Genomic DNA, 14117 nt, shown 5'->3' with positions numbered 1-14117 from the left:
TATAGTATTTATATTCTTGTACATAGGAGCAGTATTATAGTAGTTATATTCTTGTACATAGGAGCAGTATTATAGTAGGTATATTCTTGTACTTAGGAGGCAGTATTATAGTAGTTATATTCTTGTACATAGGAGCAGTATTATACTAGTTATAGTCTTGTACATAGGAGCAGTATTATAGTAGTTATATTCTTGTACATAGGAGCAGTATTATAGTAGTTATATTCTTGTACATAGGAGCAGTATTACAGTAGTTATATTCTTGTACATAGGGGCAGTATTATAGTAGTTATATTCTTGTACATAGGAGCAGTATTATAGTAGGTATATTCTTGTACTTAGGAGGCAGTATTATAGCAGTTATGGTACATTCTTGTACATGAGGTTGTATTATAGTAGCTATATTCTTGTACACAGGAGCATTATTATAGTAGTTACATTCTTCTACATGGGGGTAGTATTATAGTAGCTATATTCTAGTACATAGGGGGCAGTATTATAATCATTGTACAGAGAAAATAGTATTTTATAGTAAAATATTCTTGTACATAGGAGACAGTATTATAGTAGTTATATTGTAGCACATAGGAGTAGTATTATAGTAGCTAAATTCTTGTACATAGATGGAAATATTATGGTAATTATATTCTTGTACATAGGAGCAGTATTATAGTAGTAGTGACTCAGAGCTAATTATTAGAAAGATCAGAAATCTTAGCATACTGTTAACCTCTAATTTGCAGAAAAGCAAAATATATCTTCATATTTCCACTTACCATCACCTTTTACTCTTGGGTCTCTTTGAAGGAAGTTAAGCCCAGAACCTCCAGCATCCAGGGCATTGTATTTCAATGTCTGATCAATACTAGCTTCGGTAGTTGCACATGCTTGGTTAGTACTAGATGTGGGCTTTGAAGTTGTGGCCTTAGTATCAACATCGTCACTTGAGCAACCTTCACATGTACGGCTCATGCAGTGTAAAAATGACATAGGTGGAAGGCTATGACTACGAAACTCTCCATGTTCATAAGTTCTACTACCATCCCGATGATACTCTGGAATTGGCGAGAACTCCAAAGAAGAATCTCCACTGGATCTTAATGGTGGACTGGATCCATTCTTTTTTCTGCTCTTGGCTAATTCCAAAAATGATGTTACCCTCTTATGAGATGAGCCCTGGGTATGGACTACTTGACCTTCACTTAATTTGACAGGACAGCTCATCATACGCTCTAAAGACCCTAGTCGATTGGAAGGACTTTTGTCCAAGCTGCGATCATAACTTCGAGACCGTTGTCTACCTGTATTAAAGTTTGGTGGTGACACATTTACATAGACTTGACCCTCAATTGTGTCTGACTTCGATCTTTCTATTAGGGGTTTGGGGTCATTTGTGTCTGAACTGGACTGTGGCTGTTGGAAAAGGAAATACTCGGTTGGCTGCACTGGGCTTCCCTTTGTATGGTCATCCGAGCAGCTGGTAATTGAAGAACCAGCAGGGCTAGGAGAAGACTGAGATGATAAGTCACATGTGACCAATTTATAATAATTTTGAGTAGCCACAACTAGCCTTGCTTGGCTTTGGAAACATGAGGTTAGTTCTGAACTTTCTCCATTACATGGCACTGAGTCACAATTAAGATGGTATGAGTTACAGTTGGCATCCAGCTCAGGAGAAGACGAGTGATGGTGGCAACTACATGGCTTGCCTGAAGTTTCTTGAACATGTGAGTCGCAAGACATCTTGGATTCTGTGGGTGAACTTTGCAGATCAAGGTAGAAAGCTCCTGTGTCTGGATGACTGCAAAATGAAGAGTCACATGAGAGATTCCCAGAATTTAGATTGGATCTAGGTTGTCCATTCATCTTGTTATACAATGCACTGAAATTAACAAGGATCCCATCTGAACTATTGCATGAGGAGTCACTCACATAGCTCACCTGTTGGTCCATTTCTGACTGGCTCGAGGCACTGTAGCACCTGCAGTGCCTTAGTGAATCTGAACCATTGCAGGTGCACTCTCTGCTTTGGAGAAAGTCCTGGTTTCCTAAATCTGAGCTCTCATTCCAATCCAGGGTGAAGCTAGGACCACCATGATGATTCCAAGACTGGTCCTCAATAATTGAAGACCCTGGGTTGCCATTTGTACCTTTCTGCAAATCATCCGGTGAAGTCTTCTCTTCTTGCCCATCCATAAGTCCAGACCTTCCCGTCAATATCCATGGCTTCACAACAGGTGGATTATCATGAAGATGGAAAGGAGGCAAGGACAGATCTTGAAACTGAAATCCTGTTTTTGGTCCACCTAAAGCAGTATGGAGATGGAAGGACTTTTCCCCTTCACTTCCACTTGATGTGTTATTTTCATCTTCATCGTTTGGAAGGAATGGGTTATGTCGCTTTCTAGTGATTGGTCCCTGACAATCTTCTTCCTTTTTGCTCCCCCTTTCTTTTGTTGATGGTTCAGAAGTTTGGATTAAACTGCTGTAGACCAATGAGTCAGCCTGTGATAGGTCCCGTTCTGGTAGAGAAGTAGTTCTCGTAATTCCAAGGTCATTCTTGCTGTATGAGTGGGATCTGTTGGAGGTTGGACAGCGTTGCCTATCTGGTACTTGGCAGTGCACCAGTGGGATATGATGTACTATTAAGGTTTCTCCAGCTAGCTTTGGTGGATTATCCATAGTTAGGTTGGTCTCCTTTTAGGACATTGGGTACTCTCACCGTCTCAAGGTTGGAGAAAGGTTTTACATATTATTTGAGAAGATACCTGGAGGAAGAAAAAGAATAAATGGATGTTACTAACACTTATCTCAAGAGATAATCAATTTTACAATAGTATCGTTCCTTTACGTTTACAGTCTTTTGCATTGTGGTATAAGCTTTGCAACCCGAGTCGTAACTGGGTTTTTCTTCACCCAGTTTAAAGTTTCAGCTTGTAACTCTAGACATGTATTTAAATATCCTTGCAATGCAAATTGGCTTGTTGACAGCCCCTATGGCACTTAGGGCACTATCAAACTCAAGGTCCTCCAGCTGTTGCAAAACTACAACTCTCAGCATGCCCTGATAGCTGTAGGATATCCAGGCATGATGATGGGAGTTGTAGTTTTGCAACAGCTGGAGGGCCATGAGTTCGACATCCTCGCATAAGATATTTCCTTCCAGCCTCACCTACAACCCTTGTCCCTTGCTACATCCCTACGGTCTCTCTTTGTGTGTGTGTGTGTGTGTGTGTATATATATATATATATATATATATATATATAAAAAAATGCTTGTGTGTTTGTGATTATTGGAGTAGTCGCCTTAGTGTATTGTGACCTAAATTACAAACATAAAATATGTTTATGGGATCCACTGATTGTCAATGCATACTTTCGGGAACTCTTCATTTGGACAACCATAACAATTAAGCACAATCGTTTATTTATATGGCCCTGGAAAAATGTGACATTGACTGCAGCACCAGATAAACTGGCACCTGGGGCACACACCGATCACACCCTGGCACTGAATATATACTATTACACATGCCACCCAACATACTTCAGTGAAATCTAAGAGATCAGTGCACAAAAACAATGCACTAGTGTCCTACAAAGGTTAAGCACTGAGGTTTGAGCCGCTTACTCATCTTGAGAAGGCTTACATTGCATCTTGTCAAAATTCGTATCCCCAAGCATCCTCTAAATGTTAAGAGTTACAAAAGTTAAATGCATAACTCCCTAATGTAGCATAAAATATCTGAAATCAGTTTTACCAAGACATTGCGACCACAAATGTTTAACAAGTGCTATAGATCATCATCTCGTGCAGTAACTCACCCGTGCTGGGGCAAGAGCCCGGCTGCTCGTGTGACATACATGACAAGTGGAAACTAATTAAGGACCCTCAGCCAAGAATAGATCATGACAACAGCAAACAGGCTTCTTCTGTCCGGCTGAACAACTGACTGGGAGGGAGATAGGAGGAGATAACACAACCAGAAACCAGAACTGGTGGATACACCCAGCTATCCAAAACAGAGGTAGGAGGAGACCCAAAATGAGAAAAGAAGGGGACGACCCATCAAAATATATAGACTAAAAGATCAACTAAGCTATTTACCAGGACGGAAAATAAGAAAATCTCACAGTCAATAGCCAAGACGGGAAGATATTCCCCATGGGGCCACTGACGAGGACACAAATGAATAATTGGGTGCAACTGCCAGGGTAGCATGCAAAGTTATGGGGCCCAGAAGCCATGAGGGCCCACATGAACATCCTCACTCTCTCCTTGACAAAATTGTAGTTCCCCTGGAGAAGCGAGTCCTGCACAATTTCTTACTATCTAGTAGCAAAGGGGATGAGAACAATGAGAGGTTGGGCTTCTGATCTCCATAAGATCCACAGCATCTACAAGGTCTGCTTCTATGGTACGTACACCCCTGCCCTAATGATACAATCTCAAATATTGACAAGGATGAGACAGAAGAAGACCCAAAGGCTGGTGGAATTCAGGACACATTCTATAAGTAAATCCATCAGCTCTACTAACCAGAACAGAGGATGGAACTAAGACCAAAGCTATGAGGCTAGACAGGTCAACATGGAGTGATATATATCTGAGAAGAAACATTAGAAGCACGTTTCTAAGGTATATCTAGTCTAGCTGACTAGAAGAAGGAAATTCTGAGGGACAGAGGCAAGCAGATACATCCACCTAGTTTTCTGACCAAGATACACCTTTCTGTACTCACCTCCAAAACTAGGTGACTAAAGAAAGTACTGTATACCACAATTAGAGTAGGAAACCCTGACAACTGAAAGAGATAGATAGACCCAACTGTGTTATTAAGGGTAGACTGGAATAGGCACCCATCAGAGCTTCTGCCTCAGTGACAGGTGGACCCTAACCCCAAACCGGAGACCACCAAATCATGGCCCAGACTAATATATACACCTTTCTACACCAGACTGACCAGGACTGAGAAAGTAATAGACCCTGGTGTCAATTATACCTAAGACTGTAGCTGCCTAGCAGACAAACCCAACTGAGCAACTCTCCAAGATGGGTGTACAGGGCAAATAGATTCACCCACCTGATTTGGTAACCAGGACATCTCTTCATGAGAACATAAGGGCTTTTTCAGGTATAGAGGGAAACCACTGAGGAGCACAGGTTGAAGTAACGCACAGTAGGAAATTAGTGAAGTGATGGGACAAAAATCTGACACCTGTCTATACACGTCAGACATATGAGCCATGATGTGACTCATTACAGCCAGGTTAATCACCCATACAGCTATGTCTGGTATTGTGATATCCTCAGCTACTTATGCAATTCATAGTTCATCCAAAGAAATTGGAAATAGATCAGTTACAACAGCTTCTCTAAGCTCTTGATATCCAGGGGAGCAGATAGTTTTTCCTACAACAGATTACTGTAAAGGCAATACTCGTCAGAATACAAAAATCCACAGAAAACTCTGTGCAGACACTGAACAAGCAGGGGATGCTGGGAAATCTCTGCTCTGCAGCTTGGACCCAGAATTATTTGTCACTTTTTACCCTCAGATCGTAACCTGAGGTGGACAGCTAATACCTACCACAAATATTCCACTTGCCTCAGGGTAACAGGGAGAATATTGAGATTTCAGTGGAGAAAACATAATTGTGACTACACCCCAGACACATTTCTCACCTATATCTCTTATATATGCATTTTTAATAGAAAATTCAATAACAGACTGTAACAATTGAGATGACTATTGAATTAAAGTCATTAATTGTATTTCAACTGATTTTTCCATTCATTGAACTGTGGGTTTATTGTGTGCAGTGTCTGCACCAGTGAATACACCGCTCCAGAGCCCTGTGTCTATTGGATTGTAAGACATAGATCCCATATAGAATACGTCCAGGTAACAAACTTTTCACTAGTTCTTTGACCCGACCAATGTGGCAGGAGCATAACAAGAAATGACAGCAAAAAATACAGCAGGGCACAGATTTCATGTTCTCTTTACCCTCAAAGTAGCTTTCTCCTGTGCCCACACTGACCCCCTACTTAGTAACATCTGTATGAGCTGCCAAGAGAAGTGGGGGGAAATGACAAATGTTTTGGGTACAATTCTGACATAGAAAAGTGCTAGTCAAAGAGGTAATAATGCTCCCTCTGGTTAAGGCCCCCTGCACACAAAGGTGTGCACCCCGTGGTCGTGCTGAGGCCCGCAAAATGCGCAGTCCGTGGGGCAGCCGCAGCGGATCGCGGACCCATTCACTTGAACGGAAGTACGGGACGAAACCCCGTAGTGCTTCCGTAGGGTTCCGTTCCCTGCTTCCGTTCCGCACCATTCCGCATCTCTGGATTTGCGGACCCATTCAAGTGAATGGGTCCGCATCCGCGATGCGGAATGCCCACGGAACGGCACCCGTGTATTGCGGATCCGCAAACGCTGTCCGCAATACGGCAACGGGAAGCACATGTTCGTGTGCAGGGGGCTTAAGACTATAACCAGGGGCGGATTGGCCATAGACCCTACAGGGAAATTTCCCAGTGGGCCAATGCCCGGAGGCCACCCAAGCACCCCTGATGGCCGCAGACCAGGTACATAGTCATCTGATGCTCAACTGCTGGACTCCTGAACTCAACTGTATTACCATCCTCACGACGATGATACAGCTTCAGGGAGCATTCACACGACCGTAAGTGTTTTGCGGTCCACAAATTGCAGATCCGCAAAACACGGATACCGGCCATGTGCGTTCCGCATTTTGCAGACCGCACCTGGCCGGCGCTATATAGAGAATGCCTATTCTTGTCCGCGGACAGGAGTAGGACATGCTCTATCTTTTTTGCGGGGCCACGGAACGGAACAACTAATGCGGACAGCACACGGTGTGCTGTCCGCATCTTTTGCGGATTTGCGGAACGGATGCAGACTATCCTGTGGAGAGAGCGGCAGTATTTTGTGCTGCACTATGGTATTGCAGGCTAGGCTTGTCTACTTCTCTTGTCCCTGCCTACTTACGTTGACCCGTCTTCAATCAATTTAGTCCCACCTACAATATGGGGACACTTTTATTTACTTTTTTCCAGGGCCAGTCTAAAGGGTTTCTGTCATCAGAAAAATGGGTATTAACCTGGCGGACATTAGCGACGTGCAAATGTCAGCTGAACAGAGAGTTCCCCGGTAGACAGGAGACCAACGCTGGCCTGACCCTGTCAATCAAGTGTAGAAGGGGCGTAAGAAAGAGGTAAGTGAACGGAGCCTCTAGGAGCAGGTGCAACGTACCCCCCTGCTCCTAGAGGCTCATTTGCATATTATAAAAGTTTGCTTTTCTAAATAACGGTGACATGGGACTAATTTAGTTATGTTCAGCTGACATTAGCACATCGCTAATGTCAGCCAGGTTAATACCCAATTGAGATGACTATTGAATTAAAGTCATTCATTGTATTTCAACTGATTTTTCCATTCATTGAACTGTGGGTTTATTGTGTGCAGTGTCTGCACCAGTGAATACACCGCTCCAGAGCCCTGTGTCTATTGGATTGTAAGACATAGATCCCATATAGAATACGTCCCACCCACTGGGAAATTTCCCTGTAGGGTCTATGGCCAATCCGCCCCTGGTTATAGTCTTATGCCCCCTGCACACGAACATGTGCTTCCCGTTGCCGTATTGCGGACCGCAATTGCGGATCCGCAATACACGGGTGCCGTTCCGTGGGCATTCCGCATCACGGATGCGGACCCATTCACTTGAATGGGTCCGCAAATCCAGAGATGCGGAATGGTGCGGAACGGAAGCAGGGAACGGAACCCTACGGAAGCACTACGGAGTGCTTCCATGGGGTTTCGTCCCGTACTTCCGTTCTGCGGACGGTCGGATTGCGGACCCATTCAAGTGAATGGGTCCGCGATCCGCTGCGGCTGCCCCACGGACTGTGCATTTTTCTGATGACAGAAACCCTTTAAGTTCCCAATCCACCCCTGACTATAATACTGCTCTTATGTAAGAGACTATGACTACTATAATACTGCTCCTACGTACAAGAATATAACTACTATAATACTGCTCCTATGTACAAGAATATAACTGCTATAATACTGCCTCCTATGTACAAGAATATAACTACTATAATACTGCCTCCTATGTACAAGAATATAACTACTATAATACTACCTTCTATGTACAAGAATATAACTACTATAATACTGCCTCCTATGTGCAAGAATATAACTACCATAATACTGCTCCTATGTACAAGAATATAACTACTATAATACTGCCTCCTATGTACAAGAATATAGCTACTATAATACTGCTCCTATGTACAAGAATATAACTACTATAATACTACCTTCTATGTACAAGAATATAACTACTATAATACTGCTCCGATGTACAAGTAAATAACTACTATAATACTGCACCTATGTACAAGAATATAACTACTATAATACTGCCTCCTATATACAAGAATATAACTGCTATAATACTGCTCCTATGTACAAGAATATAACTACCATAATACTGCTCCTATGTACAAGAATATAACTACTATAATACTGCCTCCTATGTACAAGAATATAACTACTATAATACTGCTCCTATGTACCAGAATATAACTACTATAATACTGCGTCGATAGGAACAGTACTACTTCCTGCTTTGTGTCGGTGTGTCATATATACATGTATTTATACATAATATAGGAATCTACAGATGGAAATGCTGAGACTCATGCAAGTTCCTTGGAAATTATATCATCCGCCCTGCCCGTAATAACTTCCAGTACGTGCCGTATGATGTGTCTAGAATATTCCACTGTTATGTCTGCTGACAACTAGATTTAATATGGGGATTTTTTTGTATACAGATGAAGGTCATGATAAAGTTCCAGTTGTCCAGCCCCTAATACCCCAGTAGTCTGCCCTGTGTTCGGGAACTGAAGTCCAGATAAGTAATGGCGTGAGTATGAGGTGTTCACTAAATAGGCATAACGTAAAGCTCATCCACTCTGTAAACTCTATAAGGGAGATTTGTCAAAACTGGTGTAAAGTAGAACTGGCTTAGTTGCCCATAGCAACCAATCAGATTCCACCTTTCATTTTTCATAGCTCCTTTGGAAAATGAAGGGTGGAATCTCATTGGTTGCTATGGGCAACTAAGCCAGCTTTCCTTTACACCAGTTTTGATAAATATCCGCCTATGAGCATGTTCTCATGGTTAATTTTTTTGTCAGAACCTGTGTGAGTCATCCATGGAAATCTGTTCTGAGTTCAAATGCTAACGTACCTGGAAATAAAACCAAAATGTGGGCCTCATTTATCAAAACTGCCTGAGAGTAAAACTGTCTTAGTTACCCCTAGCAACCAATCAGAGCTCAGCTTTCATTTTTCCAAAGCCCTTTAGGAAATGAAAGCTGAGCTCTGATTGGTTGCTATGGGAAACTAAGGGCTCTTTCACACCTGTGTTCTTTTGTTCCGGCATAGAGTTCCGTCGTCGGGGCTCTATGCCGGAAGAATCCTGATCAGTTTTATCCTAATGCATTCTGAATGGAGAGAAATCCGTTCAGGATGCATCAGGATGTCTTCAGTTCCGGACCAGAACGTTTTTTGGCCGGAGAAAATACCGCAGCATGCTGCGCTTTTTGCTCCGGCCAAAAATCCTGAACACTTGCCGCAAGGCCGGATCCGGAATTAATGCCCATTGAAAGGCATTAATCCGGATCTGGCCTTAAGCTAAACGTCGTTTCAGCGCATTGCCGTATCCGACGTTTAGCTTTTTCTGAATGGTTACCATGGCTGCCGGGATGCTAAAGTCCTGTTTGCCATGGTAAAGTGTAGTGGGGAGCGGGGGAGCAGTATACTTACCATCTGTGCGGCTCCCGGGCGCTCCAGAGTGACGTCAGGGCGCCCCACGCGCATGGATGACGTGATCGCATGGCACGTCATCCATGCGCATGGGGCGCTCTGACGTCATTCTGGAGCGCCCCGGGAGCCGCGCGGACTGTAAGTATACCGCTCCCCCGCCCCCCGCTACTACTATAGCAACCAGGACTTTAATAGCGTCCTGGGTGCCATAGTAACACTGAACGCATTTTGAAGACGGATCCGTCTTCAAATGCTTTCAGTTCACTTGCGTTTTTCCGGATCCGGCGTGTAATTCCGGCAAGTGGAGTACACGCCGGATCCGGACAACGCAAGTGTGAAAGAGGCCTAAGACAGTTTTAATAAATGAAGCCCAAATATTTGACTGTGTCTGTGCAGATGAGCACTCGCCACATGAAAGAAACACACTTGGTTCCATGTTGATAAGTGGCCCCAGTAGTTTATGCAAAGGAATTCCTAGGTGCAACAAGGACATTGCCATTGCACCTCATTGTACTATTTCATGGCCAGGCGTGAGTATGTCTACACCGTCGGGCCCTGTCAGTCAAAGCGGGGGGAAGGTGCGGCTGGCACAGAAACTGACTGGAGATTCGGTACAGCAAAGTGCAAAGGCAACGCCCTCGTTGCACTTTGGGGCTCATTTGCATAAACTACAAAAGCTTATTCCTCCAAACTGGGGCCACATATCAACATGGGGCCAAATGTATTTCTTTCATCTGACAACGTCCCATCTGCACAGTCAAAAGGTTTTATTTCCAGGCATGGGATGACAGATTCACTTTAAGTCTGCATTGCGGGGTAAAAACAGCTGCCATGTCCGGTCTTCAGGCGGCTTCTGTACAGAAAGTAGTCACCTGCGGATAAGCCCCATTGGAATGATAAGCCTCGCAGGGTCAGCCTTATTTTCTGCCTTGGATTCCACTGTTGTTTTTTTAGTTGGAAAAATCTACCATGTGAACAAGGCCTTAAAAGGGTTTTCACTGCTGTTTTCATGTATTTATTATCTTAGTAGTTTAGGGGAAAAAATGATTGCATAGAAACAATCAGCAAGCAGGTCAGCTGGTGCTGGATCGTAATATGGCTTCATTATAATTGCAGACTGAATATCCATTGCATTATCATATAAAATGTAATATTCATGAGTAGGAAATTAGAAAACATTAGAGGGAGATTTATCAAAACTGGTGTAACGTAGAACTGGCTTAGTTGCCCATAGCAACCAATCAGATTCCACCTTTCATTTTCAGAGCTTCTTTGGAAAACTAAGTCAGTTCTAAACCCACTGAGTCTATTGATTAGAGAAGGTGAAAAATAGCAGCACAACCAACATCAGCTTGCTGACTGTTTCCACTAAAAACAAATATAAAAATAAGTGAAAGATGATTTTTATGTTATAATTGGCTTATTATTATTTTTGTGCTGACCATATAGCTGGTGTCATTAAGTGGAGCTTGTCTTTACTGGTTTCGGACCTTTACTGGTTTATGCTGATCTAAATTACTGGGAGTGTCTAGCTCTGTCACAGATCACTGGTCGGAGGGCGAATTTCACCCTCATCTTGCTGTTTGTTTCCCATCTCTCCACATTAGAGGACCACTCTGCTCATCTCTTGTGTCACCCAGGGTGAAGCAGAGGGGTAATCATCATCCCAGGCTCAAGAAATGAAATATTAAGTAGATACATGATCTGCGACTATCACGTGACCCAGGCTGAGCGATGACACCAGGCCTATCGCTGCCTCATATGTACACGCAATAGGGGGACATATAGGGTTAATTTAAAGAGGATCAGTCGGAGAAAGTGACTGTAATAGACCAGGAAACAGGGACAATATATATGTATAGTATATTGTATGTGACCATGGAGGATCCATAATATCTATATGATAGATAGATAGATAGATAGATAGATAGATAGATAGATAGATAGATAGATAGATAGATAAATGATAGATTAAAGATAGATAGATAGATTAAAGAAAGATAGGTGATAGATAGAATATGAGCTAGATAGATAGATAGATAGATAGATAGATAGATAGATAGATAGATAGATAATAGAGAGATAGATTAAAGATAGATAGATAGATAGATTAAAGAAAGGTAGGTGATAGATAGATAGATGATAGATAGATAGATAGATAGATAGATAGATAGATAGATTAAAGAAAGGTAGGTGATAGATAGATAGATGATAGATAGATAGATAGATAGATAGATAGATAGATAGATATTAGATAGATGATAGATAGATAGATAGATAGATAGATAGATAGATAGATAAATGATAGATAATAGATAAATGATAGATGATAGATAGATAATAGATAAATGATAGATGATAGATAGATAATAGATAAATGATAGATGATAGATAGATAATAGATAAATGATAGATGATAGATAGATAGATAGATAGATAGATAGAATATAGATAGATGATAGATAGATAGATGATAGATAATAGATAGATGATAGATAGATAATAGATAAATGATAGATGATAGATAGATAGATAGATAGATAGATAGATAATAGATAGATGATAGATAATAGATAGATGATGGATAGATAGATAGATAGATAGATGATAGATAGATAATAGATAGATGATGACACAGGTCCACAGTACCACATTGCAGTGACACAGGACAATGTGTGGCCCTCCCTCTGTACAGGGGCAGCTCCGGTGCCCAGGCCTCTGCGTATCTCCCATCTACAGAGCGCAGCATCCCCACCACACAGACAATGACAGGCCGGAGAGATGCAGCAGAGCCGGGTGTCACATGCCCCCAGCCCTATACCTATACCTATACACACACATATACACACATATATATACACACACACACACACACACATATATATACACACATACATACACACATACATACATACACACAGCAGGAACCCGCCCATGGCCGCTCGCCGCACTCAGGCGCAGCTCCTTTCCTCCGCCGCCGCACAAGGTGACACACGGACGGCGCGCACAATGGAGGCAGCACCCAGCCTGTTCTCAGGGAGGGTGACAGCCGCATCCCTCCGCACTCACCCAGCTCCGCTCTCCTTAACATGGCATCCCATTCCTGGCAGCGCTCGCGCATCACAGCCCTGCCAGTGCAGCTGGCCTGACGTCAGCACTGCCTCTGCCCAGTGAGAGGCGCCACCACTGTGGGTCCAGGCAGAGAGGAGGGAGAAGCTGCAAGGTAGCAGGGATGTGAAGGCAGAGGAGGAGGAGGATGGAGGAAGGGTGGGAAGAAGAGGCTGGATTAACCCCTTACTTGACAGCTCTGCATGCCCATTTCATGCCCACCCCCCGACACCGCCTCCTGCAAATTGAGCCTCTAATGCCAGCTGCTATTTACAAATTGCACTCTGTATAATTAGGGTGTAGATTGTGTGGAGTCTCCATAGGGAGTGTGAAATGCTACCAGGAGGGCTTCACTGAGGGGGATGGGCTCCATAACAGGAGGATGCTTCATGTGCCATGCATGGACCTAGGAGCTGACGCTCTAACCTTGCTTAGTGGGCAGTATCACACATGATGGGCTTAGGTTACTTTCACATTAGCGTTATTCTTTTCCGGTATTGAAATCCAGTAAAGGGGCTCAATACCGGAAAAAACGCATCAGTTCTCTCCTAATACATTCTGAATGGAAAGCAATCCGTTCAGTATGCATCAGGGTGTCTTCTGTTCCGTCCATTGTAGGGTATTTGACCGGACAAAAAATCCCGGAACACTACCGGCATTAATTTCCATAGAGATGTATTAATACCGGATCCGGTGCCAACTGTTCTGGAAATTGCCGTGTCGCCGGATCCGGTTTTCCGGTCTGCGGATGCGCCGGGACATGGGAGGAGCTATTTTTGCTTTTGATCTTTGAAAAAATTGAATACCGCATCCGTTATTCCGGATGATCGCCAGAACTGCCTGCCAGATCTGAACAATGCTAGTGTGAAAGTACCCTTAGGGTCCATTCACACGTCTGTAGTGGATTGCGGATCCGCAATACACAATTGCAGACAAGAATAAGGACATGTTCTATTTTTTTCCGGAGCCGTGGACTGGAAGATCGGGTGCGCGCTCCGGAATGCGGATGCGGACAGCACACTGTGCTGTCCGCATCTATTCCTGCCCCATAGAGAATGAATGGGTCCGCACCCGATCCGCAATTTGCAGAACGGATGTGGACCCATTCTACAGACGTGTGAAAGGACCCTTAGATACACC

The 14117-nt window shown here is 43.3% G+C and overlaps 1 protein-coding gene across 4 annotated transcripts in view; it reads right to left on the bottom strand.

Annotated features, from left to right (window-relative positions):
• Positions 1 to 13100, bottom strand: part of RUSC2 (RUN and SH3 domain containing 2) — a 64781-nt gene extending 51681 nt beyond the window's left edge. For 3 of the 4 annotated variants that reach the window (XM_044276265.1, XM_044276267.1, XM_044276268.1), the window contains exons 1-2: positions 12939 to 13100; positions 777 to 2768 (exon numbers count right to left, since the gene is read on the bottom strand). In XM_044276265.1, the coding sequence (XP_044132200.1) occupies positions 777 to 2682 (1906 nt within the window). In that variant the 5' untranslated portion in view covers positions 2683 to 2768; positions 12939 to 13100. Of the gene's footprint in view, positions 1 to 776; positions 2769 to 3825; positions 3942 to 12938 lie in introns of those variants that run through there. The other variant, XM_044276266.1, reaches the window with a different exon arrangement.
• Between the last annotated feature and the right edge of the window lie 1017 nt (positions 13101 to 14117).

This window comes from Bufo gargarizans, chromosome 1 (assembly GCF_014858855.1).
Source record: "Bufo gargarizans isolate SCDJY-AF-19 chromosome 1, ASM1485885v1, whole genome shotgun sequence".
Classification (NCBI taxonomy): domain Eukaryota; kingdom Metazoa; phylum Chordata; class Amphibia; order Anura; family Bufonidae; genus Bufo; species Bufo gargarizans.
This window is presented reverse-complemented; position numbering and strand designations above follow the sequence as displayed.